The sequence below is a fragment of the Schistocerca cancellata genome, chromosome 5 (genome assembly GCF_023864275.1).
Source record: "Schistocerca cancellata isolate TAMUIC-IGC-003103 chromosome 5, iqSchCanc2.1, whole genome shotgun sequence".
Classification (NCBI taxonomy): Eukaryota; Metazoa; Arthropoda; class Insecta; order Orthoptera; family Acrididae; genus Schistocerca; species Schistocerca cancellata.
Genome location: NC_064630.1, coordinates 249,127,183 through 249,155,156, shown reverse-complemented (window position 1 = coordinate 249,155,156; position 27,974 = coordinate 249,127,183). Strand labels below are relative to the sequence as shown.

The 27,974-nt window shown below is 39.0% G+C and overlaps 1 protein-coding gene across 10 annotated transcripts in view; it reads right to left on the bottom strand.

Moving 5' to 3' along the window:
* Positions 1 to 441: 441 nt before the first annotated feature.
* LOC126188951 (RNA-binding protein EWS-like) overlaps positions 442 to 27,974 on the bottom strand; it is a 169,453-nt gene continuing 141,920 nt past the window's right edge. For all 10 annotated transcript variants that reach the window (XM_049930697.1, XM_049930706.1, XM_049930700.1 and 7 more), the window contains 2 exons: positions 23,711 to 23,799; positions 442 to 1,727 (listed from right to left, as the gene is read on the bottom strand). In XM_049930697.1, the coding sequence (XP_049786654.1) occupies positions 1,044 to 1,727; positions 23,711 to 23,799 (773 nt within the window). In that variant the 3' untranslated portion in view covers positions 442 to 1,043. The remainder of the gene's footprint in view (positions 1,728 to 23,710; positions 23,800 to 27,974) is intronic.

Genomic DNA, 27,974 nt, shown 5'->3' with positions numbered 1-27,974 from the left:
CTATCATTTCTAAAAATGTGTAATTTTAAATTTCCAATTATGCAGAAGCACAAAACATAAAATGCTAAGACATTTACTTTTCTTTTATGAACCTTTCAAATCAGCAGTTTTTATTCTTGCACTATTTATGATAAAAGCAACCACTGTTCAACAATACAATTACCTTTTTTTTCAGACAAACACCCTTGCAAAGCAATGCTGCTTTCTATCAAGATCTATGAATCACGGGCCAAATATTGACTGAAATATGAAAATCTTGAAATTACATAATACGTAAAGATGTCTTAGTTAAAGTAGCTTTCACTTTAAAAAAATAACAATAGTAATGCTTCTGTGTTTATGAAAATTTATGTAAGCATCTACGTGCGAGTCATAGAAAATATAATTTTTTTCTTTATGCTTTTGCTGAAACACTGTAGAACATTTGCAATGCCCACTAAGTAAAACATGAAAGTTTATATTTGTTTATTGACTTTTCAATCAAGAGTTTTACAGAGAAAAAGGTTTGTGATGACAGGTATTCTACAAGGCTTTTTAACAAATTATAAAAAATTATGTTTGGCCATTTCTACTACATGGAAGTGGAGATTTTTACACCCAGTACAATTTTCTGCTTCAGTCTCTCATGTAATTTCATTTACGTATTGGATATACGATGTCTTTGGCTACACAAAAATGTGGGTCTCTGCTTACGGTAAAAGAATTTTCACACTTACACTGGATTTCCATTAACACACACATAGTATCAGTGTCAAGTCAGAATGGAGCAGTACTGCTCAAAGAATACTGTGCCTTTAACTTTGATCAGCAGATTTCTTCCTCAAATGGTGATGATACTGCAGTGGTTCACCAAATAGAAATCACTTTGTTCACTGCACTGTAGTATATCACATCAAGCACAGTATATCACATCAAGTAAATGCAACAAGGAAGAAACAAAATAATTGTCCTAATGTCCTTATACAAAATTGACAAAGAACTGTCTTCTATACACTGACTCAATTACTGTGCTGACGCAAAAACTTCTTGATACACCAGGGAAATCAATACCATTGGTCATTGCCCTGCTGAGTGTATGACTGACTGTACACCTGCGTCTGTTGCTGCCCATATGTTGCTGTTGGCTGTTGCTGCCCATATGTTGCAGTCGTCTGTTGTTGTCCATATGCCGCTGTTGGCTGTTGCTGCCCATATGTCGCTGTCGTCTGTTGCTGCCCATATGCTGCTGTCGTCTGCTGCTGCTCCTGCCCATATGGCTGTGTCTGCTGCTGCTGCTGCTGCTCTTGCCCATATGTGTGTGTTGGCTGCTGCTCATATGTCTGTTTTTCTCCATATGTCTGTTTTTCTCCATACGCCTGTTGTTCATAAGCCTGTTGTCCGTAAGGCTGCTGCCGATTGTACGTTTGTTGTTGGCCGTATGACTGTTGGCCATATGATTGTTGTTGGCCATATGGCTGTTGTTGGCCATATGATTGTTGCTGTCCATACTGCTGCTGTGACCCATATGACTTTTGTTGTCCATATGACTGTTGGCCATATGCCTTCTGGCCATATGGCCTTTGCCCAAACTGCTTTTGCCCATATGGCCTTTGACCATATTGCTTTTGTCCATAAGGCCTTTGGCCATACGATTGTTGCCTGTAAGGCCTATTGTACTGGCGCTGGGTTTGTTCATCATCTTCGTCGTCATCATCATCATCATCGTCGTCTTCAGAATCTTCATAATTCTGTAACATACCTTCTGTTAGTAACACTTTTAGACTAGAATTCCCATGCTGTCTACAAATTTTTCCCACCAATTCCAGTAACTTCTGTCAGTCTTTGTCACTACAGGATTTAACAGAAATAATTCTCTGATTTTGAGAGATCACACCACTCTGAAGTGCAATTACAAAAAAAATTGAACACACGCACACGCACACGCACGCGCACGCACGCACGCACGCACACACACACACACACACACACACACACACACACACACACACACACACACGAGAGAGAGAGAGAGAGAGAGAGAGAGAGAGAGAGAGTGAGAGAGGTTACATTTAGAGAAAGTACCCATGTTGCAACCCATTAAATCACATTAACAGTTAATATCACTCAAGTGGTGATCATTATCAATTACACACTGCTGCTGTTTACCAATGAGGTACAATTTCAACTGTAAGATATTGTAAACAAGTATTCAAGGCCAACAACTGACCCACTGAATGAATGTCCATTTCATAGACCCCATGATCTATGTGGTTCATTATCACTAAATCTAGCATGTGTTGTCTACACAGATGGTTCGACATTTTAAGGAACTTTCTGTGGACACAGTATGAAACTGAAAATAATGCACAGTTCCACAATGATAGAGGCACAGCTCATATCTTTATTTTTCATCAGCCTGTTCAGTTCCTTGATCCCCACCAGTTTATCATTTTTTCTAACTTCTTATCCTCTGTAAAGATCTGTAAAATAAAGTCTGTATGAAAATAACAATTAAAGGGTGTCAATACAACAAGAAAATTTTCCTGCCTGCAATTACTTGCAAGGTCACAGATAATTTGCATGAACTGTTATCAGTGTGTGGTTGATAAATGTCACCTATTGGTAGCTTTTGTATTAAAAATTAAAAAAATCTTACAAATAAAAGAATTTTGAACATTCCTTACTTCATTTGTTTTTATTGCCCTTAAAAAAATACACTGAAAATTAGTTTCATGTACATATTATAGACTGATAATGATAATTCATAATGAAAGGAAGACAAATCTTAAAATTTTGTATTCAACTGACTGCAAGGGCAGGAGGAATGCATTCGGCAAAAAACACTGAACATCTTATCAAGAGGTCAGAGGACTGTAATATTGGAAAGTTGCGAGATGAAATTTCTGTCAGCTAAAGCTATTCCTTCTAAGTACATTTATCGGGTGTCTCTGCTAAGAGTTGCAACATGCATTTTCTCTGATGTTTGTGCAGATATTTTCAATTTTATTTACGCAATGTATGGATGGAGTCAGCCCTAAACAAATACAGTACATCACGTGTTTCACACAATGTCCAGTATCAACAGAAAACTGTGTTTCTCATTACATACATTTTTTAAATGTAAAATTATGTGACCATTAAATTGAAACAACATAGCAAGGTCTGCAAAACACAAAGATTAACCAGTAATCTAGCCAGCAACAATGCAGTAGCATTGTTGTATGGCAGTGAAAAGATAGGCAATGCATCAAGGGCATGCGCAAGAGCCGGGCAGGTCACGCAGTGAAGACATGTAAAACAAAAATTTACTGATATGAGAAATGTTGAGAGAACATCAGAACTAATTGCTTTTTACTCCAGACAAAGATCTGTATATGTATGTTCACATCTTCTGTGCACGACTTGCCCTGTGCCATACTGTCTGTCCACTACTGTCATGCAGCAGCAGCACTGAGATGTAACTGGACTACTGGCCATTTCTTACGTTTTTCTGTTTCTTGTGTTGTTAAACTAAATACCACAGCAGTTTAAACTTGGACAACTTTGTCACTAGTACACACAAAATTACACTTATCCCCCCTCCCATGAGATTGACACCAATGTCTTCCATTGACACTGGGCACTGTATGAAACACATGACGAGCAGTATTTGTTTGGACTCACTGCATCTACACATTACAAAATCAGAATTAAAATATCTGATGTAACATCAGACCAAAACCCACTTGAAAACCCTCAGAAGACACACTTGGAATAGTGAAGTGTTGCTACCATAAGCAGGGGAAGCAGTTGTGGCTGAATGCATATAAAGCAAATAATAGATTGTTAAGTGCAGCAGCAACCCACCAAATGAAAATCATCTACAGATTGTCAAAACGGATCTAAGTCAATCACACTGAATACAGAAATCAAACGGAGTCACAGCCAGTGAAACTAAGATATTACTACCTCAAAATTTTCTGCAATTCATCAAAACTTAATGCTATCTACCAACTCGCATAATAATTCTGCACTGATTTTTAACACATTTACATGCTTTATTTGAGTGAAAATTAGTACTTTTAATGTTTAATGAACAAATGTGATATCTGAATGTATCACAGCAAGATACATCAGGATCACTTTGCAACTGAATGGGATGTGAAAATAGAAGAACTTGATGAAAATCATAAATTATTAACTTTACCTAGTAAAATTGTCTACAATAAATTTATACAAGTACTTAACTACACACACCGACGTGCAGCAACCTTTTAAAACGATACGAACTGATAGGTCCACGAAAAGGAATAGCTAAGTCCATTTTTACAATTTTGAGTTTTCAGCAGTATATGAATGTGTGGAACAGACCCAGTATTTCCTACTATAGTAAGTATGGAAAACCCACTAAGTCATACTGTAAATGAGGTTCAAAAAGTCTCTGTCCAGATGATGAAATGGGGAGGGGGGGCACAGGGGGAGTCTTAGTATGTTAAGTGCTGGTCTGTAAATAACGATATAAGTTGCAGCCCTGACAAACAGTTGTTGTAAAACATTACTGTAATTATGTGCACTGTTGGCACATTAAGCTTATGTGTGATGGTCTTTACACAGTGCACTGAAGGTCTTGCAATTTTGTGAAAATACTGTTACGGATGGTGAGCCAGTAAGTCATGACTGTAGTGAAATTATGGGAGACAGTAACATACTCATGGAAGGAAAAAATAAAAAAAAATAGAAAAGGGCTACTTATCTTTCATAAATGAAACTATAAATTTAATGCCTCATGAGATAGGAGAAAATGGCCAATGTAGTTTACAATGTTTTCACAATGCACCTGAAGATACCAATAAAATATTTTAATATAATTCAACATAATGGACTATGTAGATATGCAGAATGCCTATTTATGTCATCTCATTTCTGTACTTCCAATACAGCGTAACGAAAGGTGAGTGTGAAGCAAGATTTCACAATGCTATTTACAAGCACAGAGTACAAGGAAAAGTAGGGGATGGAGTCAAAGAAGTTTCAGTTTGTCATAAGGCATTTAGGGTAATGCATTGTTGAGTTGATTCTTAGAGAGAGAGAGAGAGAGAGAGAGAGAGAGAGAGAGAGAGTGTGTGTGTGTGTGTGTGTGTGTGTGTGTGTGACCTAATGCATATGCTTTTCCTGGTTTTTAATTGTTTACATAAGCAAACCTTATATTGGAAATCATGTTTTAGGTTTGTCATTGTCACTCTTTTACAGTGCTGGTACTTTTTTTCTCTTTTCTTTCTGTCTGTACACTTTCTAAAAATGAATGTGTAACAAAAAGAAATTCGTGCTGTTCAGTGTTAAGTTAGAAGCATTGAAATGACAAAGGAGAAACAATTAAAAAACGTGCTCATATATAATATCGGTGAAGTTACCACTGGTGACTTGCGAAGAAACCGACTTTCATTGGAACACTTTTCTTCATAGAAATGCTCTGAAGGATCTCTCAACTAAAAAGCTATGAAGAAGTTAGTTTGAAAAAAACAAGTGAGGCATTCATTTGGTTTATTCTTTTCAACATCCCCACCTAACTTTCCATAGTACAAGTTTTCAATATTTCGAGATAGTCCCAGTCCCAGTCCCAGTCCCAGTCCCAGTCCCAGTCCCAGTCCCAGTCCCAGTCCCAGTCCCAGTCCCAGTCCCAGTCACCTAAAACTATCAAGACACTTTTCTACTGGAGATACCCCAGTTGATAAACAAAGAAACCTGGAAACAGGCCATGGACATTAAGTGCTGAAACAGTTAATACAGTTACACAGCATACTGCCTCCTTTCCAAGTAGTAACAGTAATTATGCTTATGTGTGCTTTGAACATCCACTGTTTATCAAATGCAATTTCTACATTTTTCCTTCATCCTGAACTTGTTGCCAAAAAAGATAGTAAGGATATCTGTTCAATGATTCGTACATTTTGTAACAACTATTATGACATGGCTGTGAAAAACTGGAACATATTTTGTGATTTATATTCTGGCCAAAATGAGGACTAAACATTTATTCAATTTTTGTACAATTTGATTACAGCAAACAGAAGCTCTTTTCCCATAAGAGGACATTCTATTAGGAATCTGATAAAAACATGGGCCTTATAAACCGGAAAGCTCACACAGAAGTCCCCAAAGATTAAATACAGGAGTTCATATCAGCTCGGTCAAAGACTTTTCACCATTTAATGTTAATGAAGCAACATCTGAAACTTTTTGCCTATGGACAGCATTCCTTAAGCCCTTCTATATGCAAAAGTGTCCCTTTCCTATGTGTCCAGTTAGGAACTCATTATAAACAGAACTCACTCAAGATGTGCCAATTCAGGACTTATAATGCAGCACGGGAGACTGCTGCTTTGAAGTCTGATCATCCAGCTGAAGAATTCAATGGACTATAGTGATTTGCCAGGGTTTTCAAGTAGCAGTAAGACTGTATGATAATCCTCAAACCTTACCTTTTTTTTTTATTATGATGAAATTTTGTATTCTAAAATGTTCCACTTCATATTTTCAAATCTACTACCCACATCTCGTGAGAAATACCAGGATCTAGAAGTTTTGAAAAATTTTTGTGGGTCAGCAGCACAAGAATATTATAACAGTCTTTCTATTGCTTGAAGTTCTCAGAACAGGCAATCTTCGCTTTTTAAACGTAGTTCGATTTTTATTTCAAGCAATAAAGGAAAAGTCAATGCTTATGTTTCTTTCAATTCACGGACTCATGCCCTCCTTTCTTCGAATAAGGTACTCTTACTTGACTTATTCATCATCATCATCATCATCATCCATCATTATCATCATCATTATCAACGTTTCCCCTCTATCCAACATCTGGTCGGGTTGGGGTATCAATGGTACTTTGTCACTTTACTGTCTTTCTGCCATTCTTCTTCCACAATTTGGTTCCATAGCAGCTTTCTCCTCCAACTCATCTTTATTGTATCAATTCATCTTTTTCTCTGTCTTCCTCTTGACCTCAATCTTGAGCTCCATCATTTTTCTTGTTATTCTTCCCTCTCCCATCCTCTTTACATGCCCAAACCATTTTAATCTATTCTTTTCAATTTTTTCAGTCAACTTCTCCACTCCAATTTCCTTCCTAACATCATCATTTTTCAACTCTCTCTCCCCTCATCTTCCCTAGCACACTTCTCAGAAACTTCATTTCACTGGATTGTACCCTACTCTCCTCTCTTCTAGTCACAGTCCAAGTCTCTGAGCTGTAAATTGGTGTAGGTGTGAAGTAGTTCTTGTATAGCACCAACTTGCACCTTATTGGTACTTCCCTTCCACACACCAAGTCCCTCACACACTGGTAAAATGTACTACTCTGTTGTATTCTTTTGCTAATTTCTGCCTCCAAAAGAGCGTTCCCCATTAATACACTTCCCAAATATTTAAAGTTGTCCACAATTTCAATATACCGTCCCATCCATCACTATCAGATCATCCATGGACTATCAGATCATGACATGTAGCTCCTTGTTTTAGATGTAAATTCTGAGCAGATTATCAAGACTGCTAAGTCTGAGTACAGGAGAGTAGTCAGTCAACCAAAAATTGAGTGTTTTAGAAAACTGCTCAAAGATATGAACTGGAAAGATGTTTATAGTGCCCATGACATGAATGAAAAATATAATACATTCATGAAAAATGTCAGTACCATGTTTGAAAACTGTTTTCCTCTGAAAGTTACTCAAATTAAACAGAAGTCTATAATAAAACCATGGATTACACAAGGAATAAAGATTTCCTGTAAGACAAAAAGGAAAATGTATCTGTCGACCAAGAATAGCTCCAATACTGATGATTTAGCTAAATACAAGGAATACTGTAAAGTATTAACAAAAGTAATTCAGACATCTAAACAAATGCACTACGAGAAGAAGATAGCAATGTCAGGGAACAAAATAAAAACAATATGGGATATAGTGAAAGAGGAGATGGGTAGAACCAGAAAGTAACAGGAGCAAATAGCATTAAGGGGAGACGACACATTAGTAACCGATGGGCATAGTGTGGCAAATCTATTTAACAAGTACTTTATATTCGTTACTGATAGAATGGGATTGTCAGGATCAGTACATAATGTCCTTGAATATCTGAAACTAGCCTTTACAAATAGCTTCAGTTACATAAATATGTCACTCACTTCACCAAAAGAAATAACTTCCATAATAAAATCTTTGAAAACAAAGCATTCTAGCGGTTACGATGAAATATAAACAAAGTTAATTAAGGCATGTTCTTGTGAGTTTAGTACAATTCTAAGTTACTTGTGTAACCAGTCAATTATAAATGGGACATTTCCTGACTGGCTAAAATATGCAGATGTTAAGCCTCTATTCAAGAAAGGGGATAAAGAGATACCATCAAACTACAGACCAATTTCACTTTTGCCAGCATTCTCAAAATTTTTAGAAAAAGTAATGTACAAGCAGCTTCTCAACCGTCTGACCACAAATAACATATTATCAAGAACACAGTTTGGATTTCTGAAGGGTTCTGATATCGAGAAGGCTATTTACACCTACAGTGAAAATGTACTTAATTTATTAAATAACAAATTACAAGCAGCAGGTATTTTCTGTGATTTGTCAAAGGTATTTGATTGTGCGAACCACAACATCCTTTTAAATAAATTAGAATTCTATGGTGTCACAGGCAGTGCTGCAAAATGGTTCAAGTCATACCTAGCTAACAGGTAACAAAGGGTGTCAGTACAAGGGACTAGTGAATTAAGTCATCAGTCATGATTAGAATGGGAAGAAATTACATGTGGTGTCCCACAAGGATCCATCTTAGGGCCACTGCTTTTTCTTGTGTACATTAATGATCTCTCATCAGTTACACTGCCAGAAGCAGAGTTCGTTTTGTTTGCAGATGACACAAGTATTGCAATAAATAGTATGTCGAGTGTAGTTCTAGAAAGATCTGCTAATGACATTTTCATGGATATTAATAAATGGTTTAAAGCCAACTCATTGACATTAAACTTTGAAAAGACTCACTACATGCAATTCAGAACCTGTAAGAGGTTTCCACCCAGCATATGCATAAAGTATGAAGAAGAGCAGATAGAAGAGGTTGACAGTCTTAAATTCCTGGGATTACAACTTGATAATAAATTCAGTTGGGAGGAGCACACCACAGAACTGCAGAAACGCCTTAACAAATCTGTATTTGGAATTCGAGTGTTAGCAGACGTAGGCAACATAAAAATGAAAAAGCTTGCATACTTTGCACACTTTCATTCCGTAATGTCATATGGTATAATATTTTGGGGTAACTCTTCAAGTCAAACAAAAGTTTTCAGAGTCCAAAAGCGTGTAATACGTATTATTTGTGGAGTAAATTCACGGACATCATGTAAAAACCTCTTCAAAGAACTGGGTATACTAACCACTGCCTCTCAGTATATTTACTCCTTAATTAAATTTGTCCTAAATAGTATATCCCTTTTTCCAACAAACAGCTCAGTTCATACATAAAATACCAGGAACAAAAATGATCTGCACAAAGACTTTAGTTCAAAAAGGGGTCCACTACTCAGGAACACTCGTCTTCAATAATTTGCCAGCAAACATAAAAAATTTAGTTACAAATAATGATCAATTTAAAAGGAGCCTGAAAGACTTACTAGTGGCCAACTCCTTCTACTCCATTGACGATGTTTTTAATAGAAACAAATGATGTACTGTACGAGTATATATTCATACTATTAGTATTGTTATTTCAGCTAAAAAAAAAAAAAAAAAAAAAAAGTTGACATGTTCCACATCCACGAGGATCTCCTCAGCATGGATCTATGGAACGAAAAACTAATCTAATATAATATAATCTAATCTAACCATTATAAATAGTAGTGGTAATATCGCACTTCCTTGTTTTAGTCCCGTAACACTCTTAAAGCATTCAGTTCTTCCAACTGATGTCTGCACACACAACAAGAGCTTTTTTCATACATTGCCTGGATGACTCCAAGTGTTTGCTTTCTAACTCCCTTTCTCTTCATGGCTGCCCATACCTTTTCCCCGGGAACACTTTCACTTGGTCGAGACATGTCATTATCACCATATCTTTCCCACACTCCCAATGTCTATCCAGCAACTGTCTCATACTAAAGATTGAGTCCACTGCTGATCAACCATGACAAAAGCCATAATGCTCCTCTTCTAACTGCCCTTCCACTTTTTCTCTCACTCTTCTATCCAGTATCCTCCCCATTATTTTTGCTACTTGGGATAGGAGTGTGATCCCTTGATAATTGTCACATACTTTCCTGTCACCATTCTTGAAAACTGGGATTATTATTCCCTTTCACCATTCTTCATATACACATTTTTGGGTCCAAATGCATCTTATTAGTCTATATAGCCACTGTAGCCCAACTGGTCCAGCTGCCTTATCATCTCCACAGTATAATTTCATCTATCCCAGGTGTCTTTCCTGTTTTCATTCTTCTCGCAGCTAGTTCCACTTCTAACATTGGTACATCCTCCTCTCCAACCAGACCCCCGGACCCTGTCGTACTTCTATTCCCTTTCCATTGCCGTTCTTCACATTTAGTAATTTATCAAAGCACTCTTTCTATCTTATCTTTTCCTTATCTCTTCTGGTTGGATTAATAGCTCTCCACTTTCCCCCTTCAGTAGCTTTGTGTATGTTTTTTCCTTCCTCATACGCGTTGTAATTCCATACATCATCCTCTTACCAGAAGTAAGATCTTTTTCCAACTAATCATCTTAGGGTTGAAGCTCTTTTTTTCACGTTTGCTTTAACAATACATATGTTTTTGGACAGAATCCGCCTTTAGCAAAACACAGTTTCGTTTTTTAACCCAAACCTGTTTCAGCTGCAGCATCTTCAGTGGGTTTATTTCATGGCTGTTAAAGATCAAGTTCTTTACTGTTTGTATACATGTAACTATTAGTTTTTAAATCATAATGACAGGTATTTGAAAAAAAACCACATAAAATTATAAATTCATACCTTTTTACCATATAGTGTGGTTTTTCTGATGTATTGTGTTTCAGCAGTGACTATTTTGTTTCACAGCTTGTCATCTGCAACCACTTACACCTCCAACTCTTGGGCAAATTTCTCCCAGCTTTTCCTCTTTTCTTCTGCTACCATTTTCTTACACTTATTTTTACTACCCTGGTATTTCCTTTTACTTTCAGTTGTTCGGTCTCTGTTCCATTCATGCCAGGTTTTCTTCTTTTCTTTTACTGCCTCCATCACCCTCTCATTTCACCATGTGTCTCCTTTTCCTTTACCCTTCCGGACACTCTGTCACAGGTCTTCTCAGCAGAGCTTACAAATGCTTCTTTGAACTTACCCCATTCCTCTTCCACACTGCTATACTTGTGTTAGGGATTTTACGCTTAAGTAACTCCTTGAACTTTTCTTGTACCATGCCATCCTTTAGTTTCCACACTTTTATTTTCCTTTCCCTTTCTTCCTTTATGTCTTTCAATTCATCAAATCTCATCTTTTCCACCACCACTCAATGGTTTCCATCAAAAGCCTCTCCTGGGAGTGCAGTTACATCCATCAAGTGTCTCCAATTTTTCTTTTCCAGCAGAAAGTAATCGATGGCTGTCTTTGTCCGTCTATCACCCCATCCATATCTCATTATCTTCTGGCTATTATTTTTATGGAACCATGTGTTGCCCACAATCAGCCCGTTTCTTTCACAGAAATCAACCAGTTTCTCTCCTTCCTCATTTTTCCTCCCATATCCATAGGGGCCAATTATCTCCCCATTCCCTTGCCTTTCTTTGCCTACCTGCACATTTAGGTCACCCATTACTATTGCTTCCACATCTGTAATTATACTCTCCAATAAGTCTAGAAAATCCTCTATGTTCTCTTCTTTATTTCCTTACTTGACTTATTAACATGTACAAATAACAGTTAGAATAAATATGTGATAATATTTTTACAGAATATAATGTAAGTTCTGTATTTTTGCAAAATAAGTTTAAATGCTACAGAACTGTAAGATCCAGAAAAGATTCAAACATAAATATTAATGTTCTGTAAAATGTATAAAACTGGGCTTGGCTCATTCTTATGCTTACAACTGCTCTGTACAGAAAGGTCTTGAGACAGAGAGAGAGAGAGAGAGAGAGATCCAGAATATTCTAAAAAGCCTGGCACTATTTAAACTGAACTTACATGGAAAAAGAAAGAAGTGTTATAGGAATACGATTTCTTTAGCACTGCTATGAATGGAGTAATGATAAATAGGGGAAATGGGGTGACATTTCTTCTAACAGTAAGTGTTGACGAGAACAGACAAACACATATAGAGAACAGCAAAACACAAATATTAAGCAGCAGTCCAGCCAGAAGCGACGGAATAACATTGCTACATGCTACATGGCGGTACCAGACAGCGCAAGAGACCAGCAAGAGTACACACACACACACACACACACACACACACACACACACACACACACATCACTGGGCTGTACTATCTTTTCAGGGGGGTTTTAAGTGCAAAAAACTCATTTCATTACAAGAACCATACTTGCTTCAATTCCTTGGTTAATACAATTGTCCACAGTGTAACACAAACACAAAATTATATACCCCTCATTCTACTATCGTATGTTGAAAACCTCGTTCGAATATCAAACTGTTCATGAAATAAAAGCGATGCAAGGTTTAGGTAAATCATTTTCTATAATAAGAATTAATATCTGGTACCAGTCACAAAACTGCAGCATGCACGTATTTCTTGTTGGAAATACAACAGCAAAAATATTGTAACAGTATGGCTGGAGAGTAGAAACAATAATTTGTGAGACATATTTTGCATCAGAAGCCAAGGCTACCTCTATCACATCCCACAACCACTGTCTTCCCAGAGTAAGTTAGAAATGTTTATTATGTACCAGTTTTCTAACTGAACATTTATTAGGTATCAGCAAGCACAAGCAACAGGCAAGAAATACAAAACTGTTGACCTGGCAGTCTCCTTTCTGTAATATATAAGATACCCACTGGAATCAGGAACAAATAAATAGAATAAATGATAGCTATTACTCAAGGAAAGGAACAACAGTGGATTAACTCCAAGGGGGGGAATGAAATTACAAAATGATGCAATGTGTATGAATTACCACTCTGCCTTTGCCGTTAAGTTTTGGGAAACCTTCTTACTGCTATAACAGACCTTGAGACAATGATTCAACTTGTGTTAGAGAACTGCTTTAGTTTCAGCAAATTTCATCACAAAAGTGGGAAATAAATGACATGAAAATATATTGGTCTGTTTACATTGAGACTGCAGACAAGCCTCAAAAGGGAATGGAAGAACTAAACAACCGAGTTTAATTGAAGATTTGGAAATAAATTACAATGAGAATAAAATAATCATGGAAGGATTACAGGTTAATAACTCACCACACAGCCGAGGCACCATTTCCATTTTAAGTCTAAAATAGTGTACAATCAGTATATTGACTGAAAAATTGTAAACATTGCCAACAAAGTGATTGAATCTGTTGATTAGCTGTTGTATTTAGGACACCAGAAGGGAAGATGGATACAGAAAGAAATAAACAGTACAGCAAAAGTGGTCTGGAGTGCATTTGGTTAACAAAGCTGTTTTCAAAATAGTGTTAGATGTGTAAGATACAAAGATTACATGTGTTTTGGCCGTAAGACACGGTCTTCTAATGTGGGAAACTGTAAAACTCAAATACCTTCTACAAAGAAATGGAGAGATGGCTGTTGCAAATTGCTAGGAGTGAGAGGGAAAACAAACAAGTGGATAAGGTAACAGAATGAAATAAAAGACATATTTGTGACTAATGAAAATTAAATGACATTGAATGGGACAAGTAGCCAGATGAGAGAAAGGTAGATGAACCGAGAAAGGTAGATGAACCAAGAAAGACTGTTGGATGACAGTGGTACTCCAGTTATGATTATTCCGACTATTGATATGGTAACTCCACTTACCTAACATCAGAAAAATCTAGATGATGACTGATGCTGAGCGTGCGGCGTTTATAATCAAGCAAGTTCTTAACTCGATTCAAAGAGATTATAAAATTCTTAGGTAATGACCCAACGGAAAAACAGCAGGAGGCATTGGGGAATCATCAAGGAGCAACCACCACCACCACCACATTCATAGGGTACTCAGCTGTTTGGAGCCTTAAACTACAGTTATCACAAGAAAGTTCATAACCTGCTGAAGAATCCCAAAAAGTAAATGAAGATATCATTATAACATAATATATAACAGTTGGAAAAACTGCTCCAAATAATGGTACAGGAAAAACAAAAGACCAAATGTGTAATTTGCATATAATTTCTTCTTTACACGTGACAAGGCTATTTAGTTTTGGTGATTTCCTGAAAACAACTAAATCTACAATCCACAAAACAACTTACGGTGTGTGGCAAAGAGTACTTTGTGTACCATCATACCTCCTCTCCCTTTTCCTATTCCAGCCACAAACTGTGCATGGGAAGAACGATTTTTGGTAATCCTTCATTGTGACCTCTAAATCATTGTAATTTTACCTTATGCTCTTTTGATGAGATAGCAGTACAAAGAAACAGAATATTTTCTAAGAGCATATACTCTCGGTATTTTAACAGTAAAGCACGTCATGGTGCACAAAGCCTCTATAGTCATGTTTGCCACAGGAATCAGTCAAGCATCTCTAACACTTATTTACTTAATTAACTCACAAAAATTGCAGAGATCATCTTTGGATCTTCTCTATTTCTTCTGTCACTCATACCTAGTAAGGAATCTAGAGTGAAGGGAAATATTCTAGTATTGGATGAACAAGAAATTTGTAAGCTACCTCATTCACGAGCGCACTTCTGTTCTTGATTCTTTCAATGTATGCCATTTATTTTTTGTTGATTGATTTGAGGAGAGGGGACCAAACAGCAAGGCCATCGGATCAGAGAAGGAAGTCAGCTGTGCCCTTTCAAAGGAACCATCCTGGCATTTGCCTGAAGAGATTTAGGGAAATCACGGAAACCTAAATCAGGGTGGCCGGACACTGGTATGACCCGCCATCCTCCCAAATGAGAGACCAGTACAGTAACCACTGCACCACCTCACTTGGTAATCTGTTTTTCCTACAGTTAGTTTTATGTGGTCATTCCCTTTTAAGTAACACCATACGGATACTCTCATGTTCAATGGATGCGACTGTTTCAGTGATTGATTGGCAGTCATGTAATTTTCCCTTATCTGTACAAAGTACTGAATTTACTCGAATCTAAGCTGCACTCGAATCTAAGCCGCACCTGCAAAATGAGACTCGAAATAAAGGAAAAAAAAATTTCCCGAATCTAAGCCGCACCTGAAATTTGAGACTCGAAATTCAAGGGGGGAGAAAAGTTTTAGGCCGCACCTCCAAATCGAAACAACGTTGGTCCATTGTAATATGAGACACAATTTAGGTTGAATGAATGACAATACAGCTACAGTAGTTTGGTTCGAGTCGTAAGCTTAGCAGTTAAGCTTTATCACATAGCCATTGCTATGCGTCAGGCGCTCCGTCCGTATTTATACGGGTACCCTTCCTTTTTCACGTGCTTCATCTGGTTTGAATCGATTGCTTATTTTGCTTTGATCTGATAAATGCCGTTTTCTTTGTTGTAGGTGTTTGGGTCACTCTTAAGCTGAAAATACATTACTCCACTGTGTCATGCATTGTTTGTCGCATTCTGATAGTGCGTGTTTATGGCCTGTCGCGGCTCGCGGCATGGCTTGCTTTTGTGCGCGCTACCACCGCGTACAATTAAAAAAGAGAGAGAGGAATCGTCTCATTAGCGAAACAATGACAAGAGACTGCTATTTGTTGTTACTTACACTGCTGCTTTCTTTGATAATGATCAACAAGAATCCAATAATAGACTGCGTATGATAGAACATGTTCTGAACGAGAGTTAGGCGAAAATCCGTTTGAAAATCTTTGCGGCGGCTTCTTTATTACATCAAATTCGGCACAGAAATTAGAGTCATCTTAGATTTAAAAATCTAGTCACTTGCCGTGCTTCATTTCTGGCTGTATCACTATTAGGCATAAGTATAATACGAATATAAACATGAGACGATACATATATTCTTCCGCGTTTGCTGTTGTCTCACTCTAGTTTCGTGGTTTATTAGGCAGACAGGATTTAAATGAGATAGCAGCAAATACGAAAGAATACATGGCAAAATGTTTATATTCGTATTATTCTTATGGTGAAGAGAATACTGTATGTGATTCAAATTTCATCAGGTTTCTATTAGCAACCATCTCTTCTCACAGATAGGAAAAAATTCAGAATGTAGAGTTGGCCATATTGACAAACATCCCAAACAGTCTTGCCAGTCAGATTTTCGTAGTACACTGAAATTGTGCTACATTCGAATATGAATTTGTATTTACTTCGTTGGATAATGTATGAAAATGCAGTGGTCGAAACTTGCGGCGGAGAAAAAAAACCTCATCTTCCACTTTTTTTAAAAAAAATTATTTACTGACGCAGAGGTTTTGGTGCCAGTATTTATCTTTGTGCCTACAAAGCATGCCTGCGTAGCGCTACATATATTCGACAGCAGAAGTTAGTTGTGGCGACACGTACCAACATTTTTCATAACTTCCGCTTGCTTTGCGCTCGATTCTAAGCCACAGGCGGCTTTTTGGATTACGAAAACTGGAAAAAAAGTGCGGCTTAGATTCGAGTAAATACGGTATGTTACATTTGTTTATGATGATAGTCAACTGCCAATCCCTGGAACAGTTTCATGACGTTTTTGATGTTATTCATTAGGTCATTAATGATTCAGTAACACTCCCTTGGGTGTGTGCCCAACAACTTCAGCCACTGAAAATGACATGTTACACTTTTATAGGGTAGAAACTCTTGAATACAGTCACAAAGCTGGTCCATTATTGTGTATGTTTGCATTTTATTCATTAAGAGACGGTGCAGAACTGCGCTGCATGCCTTCCAAAAGTCAAGTAATCAACATTACTGACAGGGACAATTTCTGCCTGTCAAGGGATTTACTGCACATACCTGAGTGTACAAGTGGTTTCTGCTGATTATTTCACCACTTTCAAAATTTTATCACACAAAGCAATCTTTACAATGGTGCTTGACACTTTTTGATACCAAATTTGATAGCTATGCTGTTTCCTTTTCTATTTTAATTTGTTGCGAAAATACTTCTGCCCTTCAATTCAAGAGGAAAAACAAAATCATGAAATTAAGAAAACAATCTCGCAACATAATAACAGTTCGAAGAAGTAACATCAATTCTTTTCTTTCCTTACTGGATGCACAGACTAGCAGTAAGTATTTCAAGACAGTGGCAGCTTTACAGGCTTGTACATATATTAAATCATTTTCCAGCAGAGAACAATAAGCTTTCTCTTGAAGTCCACCTTCCAGTCCCCACTGCCCTCACACAACCACATACCACATACACTAACATATTGCACATGGAGACTACTACATTAATGTCACAATAGACTTCATTTACCAGCACATATAAGCTGCAACTTTGAAAAAGAGTTGATGTGGAGTGGGAGGGAGGGAAATGGGGTGGGAAAGGCAGAGAAAAACAAGGGTGGTGGAGGACAAAAGAAGAATAGTGGAGGCGAAGGAGAGGAAGGGGAGAGAGAGTACAAAAGACAGAAATCAGGACTATTGGACATGGGGGAAATATGGAGGGGACGCATAAAGTGGGCAGTGGAAGGAAAAAGGGAGGGGCAGGAAGGAGGGGGACAGGGGGAACATGAGCAGGGTGTATACGTGGACGAGGAAAAAAAAATTCCCGGATTTTTCCCGGTTAAAAATACACTTTCTCCCGGATGAAAAATGCACTTTTTCCATGTTAAGTAACAGCATACTGTAAAACTTATTGAGCCTTTCAATGGTTGTGGTTTTATACACCGGCATAGAATTTCCCAGCAATTTAGAAAACGAAAGTCACGGGAAAAAAAACCACGTTCTGGAAAGATGTCTGATGTGCAACAACATGCACGCTGCATATTTCCATACTACGAAATTATAAATTCGAATTCCACCAAACACCACATGTTACTTCCTGAAGGATCGAACTCGATCTTGCGATGCACTTTTGTAAGCCAGTCGTAGCTTATGTCACATGATCTCGACAGCGGATATTCAGAGCATAGGACACGTGTTGCAGTCAGCCAAATAGCAATATCACTGTTAAGTAGTGCGAACAAACAAATAGGAAAAGGTAATGGTTTAAATTAATACACATAGTGTCGCTACAAGGAAAGATTTCACGTATAATATTGGTCTCCAAGATTAAAAAGCTTCAAGAGAAGCTAAGCTTTCACACATGATGTTCTTTGCGTGTGTTACACTTAAAGATACACCACACAAATTTGGCAGTAAAATTTTTAACAATGACATAAATCCCTGATCTTCTGGGCTCGAAAATATTCTAAATCGTCGTCCTCAAAGAATTGATTTTTGTAGGAGAGTCAAATGTTCTGTGATTTAAGAAAGTCATCGGACATTTGCGCACAGAGTTCATCTTGCCTAAAAGGAAATTTATTTTGAAAGTAACACTTTTCAAACAACCATTCGGAATATTTTCCCGCAACCTGTTAGAAATAGATTCATTTCAGCAGTTGCCAGAGAGCGCCAGATAACAGGCGTCGCCGCGCTTGCGCAGCTATGATGATGCAGGAAGCCCGTACGTTCATATGTGTAAAACATTAAAAGACCTTACATTATGTTATAAAAGAAACAAGACATTAGGGGATACTCCAAGAGCATGGGAATTTTGTGAACTACACTAAAAAGCGTAATTCGGCTTAAAGTGCACATTCGTATGTCCAGATTCAGAAGTAAATTTTCTTGGAGTACCAGCACTGCACTATCTCATGTTTGGTTCTTTATTATGGCATAATGCCATACGTGCTAGAAGATGTAAACGTGAACCTGAAATGCAGCGAACAGTGGAAACTAGCCAGCAGTGACGAATTAAACACTTTGTTTCAAATAAATTGACTGCCTCAGCAGAAAAGATTAATAAAGGTCAAATTTCTTTAGCAACCGACAAAAAATAACTTCATCGTTCTGAAAGGCGATGAACGCTTGACTGTCAGAAAGGTGGAAACAAAATAAAATATGAAACTAACAACATTTTTAGCCTTCCACAATTATGCGAATGTCTTAATTCACTTTATAGCTCCCAGCCACAGAAATCTGTTTTGCTTTCATTTGACGTGAGAGCAATAAACGAAGAGGAAACAGCAAAATCGCTCAACGTAAACACGCGTCACGTGGAGACTACCACCTACCCACTACAACTCTGACTGCTCTGTGCATCAGGTCCGGATCTACGATATTTCCGAACCGGGGCAATATTAGATATCGACGCTCTCCCTCCCTTGAGTGTTTGAGGTAGGACGCAAAAAATTTATAAAACCGACTTTTCAAAAATATCTTCATTTTGCAGCGCACATCTTTCTTAAGAGTCTGATACACAAAAACTGTATGTTGGAGGGAACGTAGGACATGTTATTTGGTCTTAAGTGTGCCAAAGTGCAGTGCCTCGCCTCTCCACACAGCATTCTTCCATCGCACATCTCTGTATTTCGCTCTGTGCAATTCAAACATGTAATATTTTGTATTGGGTGCCATCAAATTATATTCAGGCCAGTGGAAATTAAAATGTTCTGTGGTGTCTCTCCTGCTCCCTGTCAGCTGTTTTGACATCCTGCCCCTCTTTAAAAAAATCTCACAATTAATACTGAATGGTATTATTATTAAGTGGCAGAAAAATAAATCTTTAGAAAATTTGCCGTCTTTACTGGCTATTTTGTGTGACATAAAATTAAATATAGGATACAGAAAATGATTAAAGACAAGAGACAACCAAGACAGTACACATTTCTTCGTTCCTTACAAGTCCCAGCATTTTTTTCTCTCTAATTTGCCACAGCTTTACGTGGCATACTTTCCTTTCTGGGAAAGAATCTATTACGTCTTCAAAGTTCATCAACGTTTTGCTACTGTCTTGTTGTCTAATACTAGAAAAGCTGTTAATACAAATTGTACCCAAGGCTGGTGTGTTTTCTCGAGCTTACGTGTATTTTGGCACTGTCTGCTAGGTAAAACGAAATAGGCCTGCCTAATATTGCAGTAATTGTTACACACACCTAATACACGAGACTGTTTTGGCACTTTTTAGTCATTTTTTTAACAGGAATATAATTCACGAATGCCAATATCAAATGCCTATATGGCCTACTACAAGCAAAAAGTTTTATGTTAGGAAATAGTTTCACATTTCATTCATACTCTCTAGCTTCTGAAGCATGAGATCGAAAAGTAGTAGTACGAAATTTTTATATAAATTTGGAATCGTCATATTCTTCCGTAATCTGTGTGTGTCCCTGTTTCTTCTCCTTACTCATTCTAACAAACAATCTTGTCATCGCTAATTCTGTAACTATTCCTACCAGTGTAAAAACTTATTTTCTGGTTAACTTTACCAACCCTGTCACAATCACCAGTTTAGTTATCCCGCATTTATTCTCCTGTTAGGCGCTATTACGTGTTGGGACAACGCGTTTTCTGCGCTACTCCCAGAATAGAAATTTAGAGGTTGCTAGCCGGAGACTGTATAACTGGCCCTTAGTAGTGTAGCGGTCTAGCCAAAAATTTTCTGTCAAAATTTCATTTTCTTGGATACACGCAGAAGACAATATGTAATCTTTCTTGGCTGTTATTCCTGTTAGTCGTTTATTTCCACTCTGCTGGTCTGAATCCATGGAATTCACTAGTAATTATAACAACGCTGATCATTTGCAAACCCAGTCAACCACATAAACAGTGATTGGCATTCAACCGTTCGGCTTTATTCCGCTCAGCTCGTATAGACTCGTCCCCTTTTGTCTGCAGGAAAGTTCATTTCTAGATGTGATGGGGATTCCCCTGGCAGAAACATCATGTACATTATGCACATATTCAAAAATCAACTTATGATTCATTCAGAAATCAACTTAAAATTTGTTCAAAAACCAACAGGAATGCGTTCAAAATCGTATGAGTAATCGATAGACCTACATGCACTGGATGCTAGCCGCTTTGTGAAACAAGGTCTTTTTCCTCAATAATATGAATTTGCCCCTCCCTCTCCCCCCCCCCCCCCCCCCCCCCCCCCCCCCTGCCCCATGAAATTGACGCCCGTGGCAGATACCCTGGTTTGCCCACGCCCCCTAGTTTCGGGGCCATACATAAATCTGGCAGCTTAGGCGTAGCAGTAAAGTTTTTCCAGATAGCATCTGTTATTGCTGCTATTGCTTATACAGCTAACTGCCATACTTCAGTGCCAGAAGCGGGAGAAGATACTACTCATACGAGACTCAACTGCACATTTGCATAAGCTCGCTCGCAACTGCTCAAACGAATCTAATGTAGATAGTTGTGACGTCAGGCTCATCGGAGGCAATTTTTTGTTATGAAACATTGCATAGTCTTCCCAAAAACTTTGACATGTTTTGCTGTTGACAGACGCTTGTATGAGCAAAGTGTTTTGTTGTTGTATATGGTGCATTTCCTTTGCAACTTAAGTTTTATTTTAGTTTTTTTTCTCTCGTTCATTTTTTATTGCTGTAGTATTAGTCTACATTAGCGAGGTACAGTAATATTCTTTGTTAGACTATTGGTGCTCACCAGTCAAAGTTACAAAAATTTAACTGTAAAATAAAACAATGAAAAATTCCTGGAATCGTAAAAAATTCCCGTGTTTTTCCCGGTTTTCTCCCGGATGAAAAAATTCCCGGGTTTTTCCCGGATCTCCCGGTTGTCCTGGGTCATATACACCCTGATGAGAGACGGCGGGAGGGGGGAGCCGAGGCAAAGATGGCGGGAGGGGGTGTAGGTGGAGTAAGGGAGGGTGCAGGTGAGGGATAGTGAGAGAGATGGTGAGGTTCAGGTAGATGCAATGAGAGGGTGAGGCAGTGGGGACAGGGAGATGGGGAAGTGAGAGAAGTAAGGGGGCGGTAAAGGGAGATGGGGAAGTGAGAGAAGGGGTGGGGCAGATGGGGGACGCGACGGGTGGAGCGGTGGGCAGGACGACGGACGAGGGTGCGGTCGAAGGTGCGAGAGGGGGCGGCGTGCGGGCGAGGGGGGCGGGCTTGCGGGCGGCGTTCGGGCGAGGGGGGGCGGCGCGCGGTCGAGGGGGGGCGGCGCGCGGGCGAGGGGGGGACGGCGCGCAGGCGAGGGGGGGGGCGGCGCGCGGGCGAGGGAGGGCGGCGTGCGGACGGCGTGCAGGCGAGGGGCGGCGGCGTGCGGGCGAGGGAGGAAAAAGAGGCAGAGGATTGGAGAGAAGGGAGACAGGTAGAGCAGAGAAGAGACGGGGAATGGGTAGGTGGTGATGGGTGCGGGAGACCAGAAGGTGATTGAGGGGGTCGGCGCGGAGGGAGAGAGGCGTCTGCGCGGAGGGAGTGAGGGGACAATATGCAGGGAGAGAAACTGTTTAATACTTCTAATTGTATCAGCATTACAATATTAGATTTGTATTATGATATAATATCACGGTTTAATATTTCGTCAGGAAATGAGGTCATTAGAGGTGGATGGAGTGGACACATAGCCCAAACTGGGACAAGAAAGTGGATCCGCAGTGGTCCTTTAAAGTTAACATTCAACTTTCGCCTTTGTTGATTTAGAAAAGCCATTAAAAACGAAAATCTGAATCGTCAGATAGTGATCTGATCCCAGCTCTTCTAGAAAGAGCACATCATCACTCAGTATTGATATCATATATACATACAAGTCTACGAGGATGAACAAGCTGGGAGTATAGTGGAAACTAAAGGCCAATAAATAAAAGAAAATCATACGGCCTATAGCATGTTTCTATTTTGATAGGTCTGTGAGACTACTCATGCTAAACACCCATGCACGCAAGCACTCCTGTCCTCCGGCGCACGCGCACGCACACACACACACACACACACACACACACACACACACACACACAGAGAGAGAGAGAGAGAGAGAGAGAGAGAGAGAGAGCGAGAGAGAGAGAGAGAGAGAGACTGGGCCAGTTACAGAACAGTGGTAGGAAAACAGGGCATGCTTGCACACATTACTGTTTACCAATTTGAGTGTTATTGAGTATTTGTATGCAGAAGTTTACACAGCTTTGAAATAAACTACACATGAACACAAATTTTTCTGCATGGACATCAGTAGCTGTACAAAATATTTATTTGCACAAATGAACATTACATAGTACAAACAAATAGGGTATGTCATACAGGAACCTACTAAAATGCTAAAATTCTGAGTGCATTACACCTCATTTGTCAAAGCAGTACCTATATTAGGATACTGGAAAACATAAATACAGCCTCCTTGATCAAAGTTATAGACTATAGTTTCACTGTACAAAGCTAGAAATTATCTGAAGGATTACACACTATCGATCAGTTTTACTTAATAATGCTGTAAACTATCTGAAGAATTACACATTTTCACCTTTGTGTAAAAGATAAACAGTTCCTTAGAAATGAATCAGTATTAAATATTCTCCATACCTTCAGAAGAACCAAACAAAAATTCATTGCACTTTATATGATCAAGCAACGAAGTCAAGGGGTCTGTTGAATCCACCCTTGCGATTCATGTATTGACGATATTTGCGTTTTAAAATTACATGGACTGAACCTACGTCATTTCCTGATACCTTTTTGCCTTTTGTAGTGTCGAATGCACAGAAACCCATTATCTTCATCATTTCTTGTTCATCTGGAGTCTTTCCCTCCAAGTCAGCCTCTAAAATAACAAAAATAATTATGTAAGTTTCACTGCAAATCTTTAACATACAATAACTTAGAAAACTGAATTATCACTAATTACTGCTCCAGAGAAACACAAATTTATACTGTTTGGATTGTCCTGTAGAGAACATGCACACACTGAGACTTATTCCAATGCCACAAATGAATACTGTTTTCTTATCTCCATTGTCTTCACATGTTGAAAATTGACCTTAATTTCCCAGTAAATTGATGGGACAGACAGGGATCTTTATTTTGCTAATAGTCCCAGAGCTGGAATATCACAGGAAGAAAAAACTGGGCTATATTTGGTACCAGCTTTGTACACACACTCAGTTTTATGATCAACAAATACTAAATGTGTGAGGAAATAGTCAATCACTAAAGTCACTAGCAAGCTGCTCTTATTCTTTATCTATGGCAATCACTTAAACATAATAAATTCAGCTTAACTTAATATAAAACAAGCTGTATTTGTTTCTCCATAACAAAGATACCTATGCCCGTCCATATTAAACCTACTAATTACCAGCAATCCTCTACTTTGATAGCTGTCCCTTCTCATACAGCCCAGCCACCTGTTGTAGTCGCATCTGCAATGACGAGCAGTCCCTCCCGAAATATACCGAGGGTCTCACTGAAGCCTTCACAAACTGCAATTATTCTCCCAACCTTGTACAAAAACAAATCTCCCATGTCTTATCTCTCCAGTCTCCCACCACCTCATGAACTCCCACCATCTGGCCACAGAGGAGCATTCTCCTCCTAACTCAGTACTACCCAGGACTGGAACACCTGAATTATATTTTCCACCAGGGTTTGAACTACCTCTCGCCGTGCCCTGAAATGGGAAATGTCCTGCCCACTATCCTTCCCACCTCTCCCACAGTGGTATTCCGCTATCCACCAAACCTACACAATATACTCGTCCATCCCTACACAACTCCTGATCACAGCCCTGTACTTCATGGCTCATACCTCTGTAATAGACCTAGATGCAAGACCTGTCCTATACATCCCCCCCCCCCCCACCACCACCCACTCCAGTCTGGTCACAAATATCACCTATCCCATCAACCAGTCACATGATCTGCAAGCTAAGCTGCAACCACTGTAGTGTATTCTATGCGGGCGTGACGACCAACAAGCTGTCTGTCTGCATGAATGGCCACCGACAAACTGTGGCCAACTGCGCAGGTGGGAACTTTCCCTGGAATATATCCTGCATTCCCGTAACTCTCCTGGCTTCAACCTTCGTTGGTCACTGTCTTCTCCCATCCAGCCCGTTCTCTGTACCCATTCCAGCACTACACAGCCCTCATTCCTCCATCGCACCCAGTCTTTTTACTTTTCTCCTTTTCCGCTACCCCTCCTCCCCACCTCTCCACTGCCCTCCGTCTAACCTCCCGACTGCTCATAGCAGCCCTTACCCTCTTTCCACCTCGTCCCTACGTACTCCCAAACAGTATGTCATTGTCTGCCACCGCTACCCTACTATCCTTCCCCTTCCCAGTCCCAGTCTCCTCCTTATCCCCACCCAGTTGCCATTCCCCTCATGAACTGGTGCTGCTACTTGCAGTGTGGCCTCAGTTGCCTGAGACTGCAGTCGCGAGCGCGCGCGTGTGCGTGCGTGTCTGATTTTGATGAAGGTCTTACTGGCCAGAAGCTATATTTGTGACAGTCTTTTTTCTAAGCCTATCTGCGACTGAGCATATCCGCTATATTAAGAATATGTAATTTTCACACACTCAAATATGTGCACAGAACACTGCTGGCCCCACCTTTGAAACAAAGGATGTCTGTGACATTTGTAATGACAATTCATACTGCCACAGTGATAGCAATCTTTAAGCATACATGCAGACACAAACATGTTTGCTTATATTGCACCAGTTGTCAGCTGCTTTCATACCAAACAAGTTTCCTTGTAGTCATAAAATTGGTTGTTTTTCCCCATGTGAATCACTCGCACACCATGCAGCTGTACCGCAAACCTAATGTGTGGGCCTGGTTAGCTCAGTTGGTATAGCATTAGGCTTTTAACCTAAGGGTTCAAGGCTCAAGTCCCTGTCTGGGTGGAAATTTTAACACCTTCGTAGTGGTTCATCTGATTGTGATGGAAGCAGGATCCCTCTTTAAGCTAGACATTCAACCAGTTTGTAATACTGCCGGTCTGTAAATACTGGTGGTGATGACAAAATTTTGCCTGCATGACTTATCAAAGTCCCTCACTGAATGACTTGTCTGGTATCAATTACAATGGATTTTTGTGCACTAATGTTTCACAAACATATGGACATCTGACTGGCAACAGAATTTACACATTTCTCACAAAGACAAAGTCCCAGTTTCTTGGGAGATGTTGGAAGAGAATAACTGGCACTTAATTGTTTTCTCCACACAAACCATAACATCATCACATTCAAACATTTTGACCATGGAGGCTGTTTGGGCTAATCACACCAAATCTGCATATTTCCAATCGTGCAACTGAAGACACTGATTACAGTGGAACTTGAAATCCAGTATAGCATGCAATACATATGCCACTAAATGATAAACATGGTTACCTACTATGGTTTCATGGATATCATTTGTTACATTCTCATTCAGTGCCTGACAGAATCCTGCAACACTCGTAATGTATTCACCCAAACACCTCCACCCCACTTCACCACCACAACAAGACAATCTGAACTGGACATTTCCCCCAGCAGACACCACCATACTGTAGCCCATATAAGTTGAAAGTAGCCTTATTTTACTAAAAACAAATTGTACATATCATTACATCCGAGTGGGCCATATTAGATGTTGAAGCTGATTCCAATTTCCTTGCAGCACTTAAACCACAACTTTAAAGAATATTTATCAACAGAAACACTACCAAAAATGTTTCTCTATGCCTCTCCAGATAGTGTTCATACACATAAGTGGTGTACAATGGTTGTTTTCTTAATGGTAACAATGTTCTTTAATGCTCTGGTGTCCGTATCTGGAAGTTCCAATTATTTTTCCACTGCTATATACAACATGTGCAGTTTTCCACCATCAACTCTTAAGTGGTTATGCCGTTACACACAGCAGCCTCTGATACTCTAAGAGAAAATATGCAACTATTGCCATGGTTGCATCACCATAGGCACAGACAATTTCCTCACACTGGGAGTTTGTAAGGTATAAACGTAGCTGCAGAAAACCCTTCCTGAGATATGGGTTCTTATTTTTTTAAATTTTTTTTTTATAAATATCTACAATTTTTTAATTTGGTTTCCTATCTTGTGCTCCTCCATCGAGTACATCTATTGTCATGTTAATGATTTCTTGATGCCACAGTGTAGTTTGCATTGTACTGTGTCTTCTTTCTGTCCAGTTTTGTCATAGACCTGTTTCCTTTCCTATTCCTTTTAATTTCTCATTTAGTACTGCCCACGTAATTCTTACATACTTTGATAGTACTATGTTTGAAATGCTTCCAATTTCTTCTACACATCTTCTATGCAGCATATTTACTTCCAAACAATTCTGTATTCTCTAAACACATTTTCAGGGACTTCTTCCTCAATTACCTATCGATATTAAAAACAGATAGAGCACTTTTAATGAAGTTAGCTTTCTCCATCTGCAGCAATCTACTTCTATATATCTTATATAAACATAATACATCTCTGCATCACATACACCTTAACAATTTCCCTTAAGCCATCTTCTGTGCTGTTTATTCCTCTCACTTGGTTTTTTGTTGGGGATGTAAATTACTCATCCGTCCTAATTGTTTCAAGGCTGCGAAATCTTATACCAACTTGATCAGTCAAAGGCTTTCCCTAGATTCACAGTAGCTACACAGAAATCCACATTTTTCTTTCATTAAGGCTGGGTTCAAACAACAAAAGTAAGACCATTGCTCATGACATACTGCAATGGCACTGCGAGCTACCATTCAATGCTGTGGAACAGTTTTCAATATGGCACCAGCTGCCTGATTTAGGCGGGTATTAATGTTATGGTGCAGATTATGGCATTAGAACCGAGGCAAATGTTAAATACAATGAAAACTCCAATACTGAAGTCAAAAAATTAATTCCTCACAGGAAGAAATGAGGAGGGTGGGAGACGGAGGTAGCAACATACACACTTGTAAAAGAACTAACACTGACACGATGACACGAA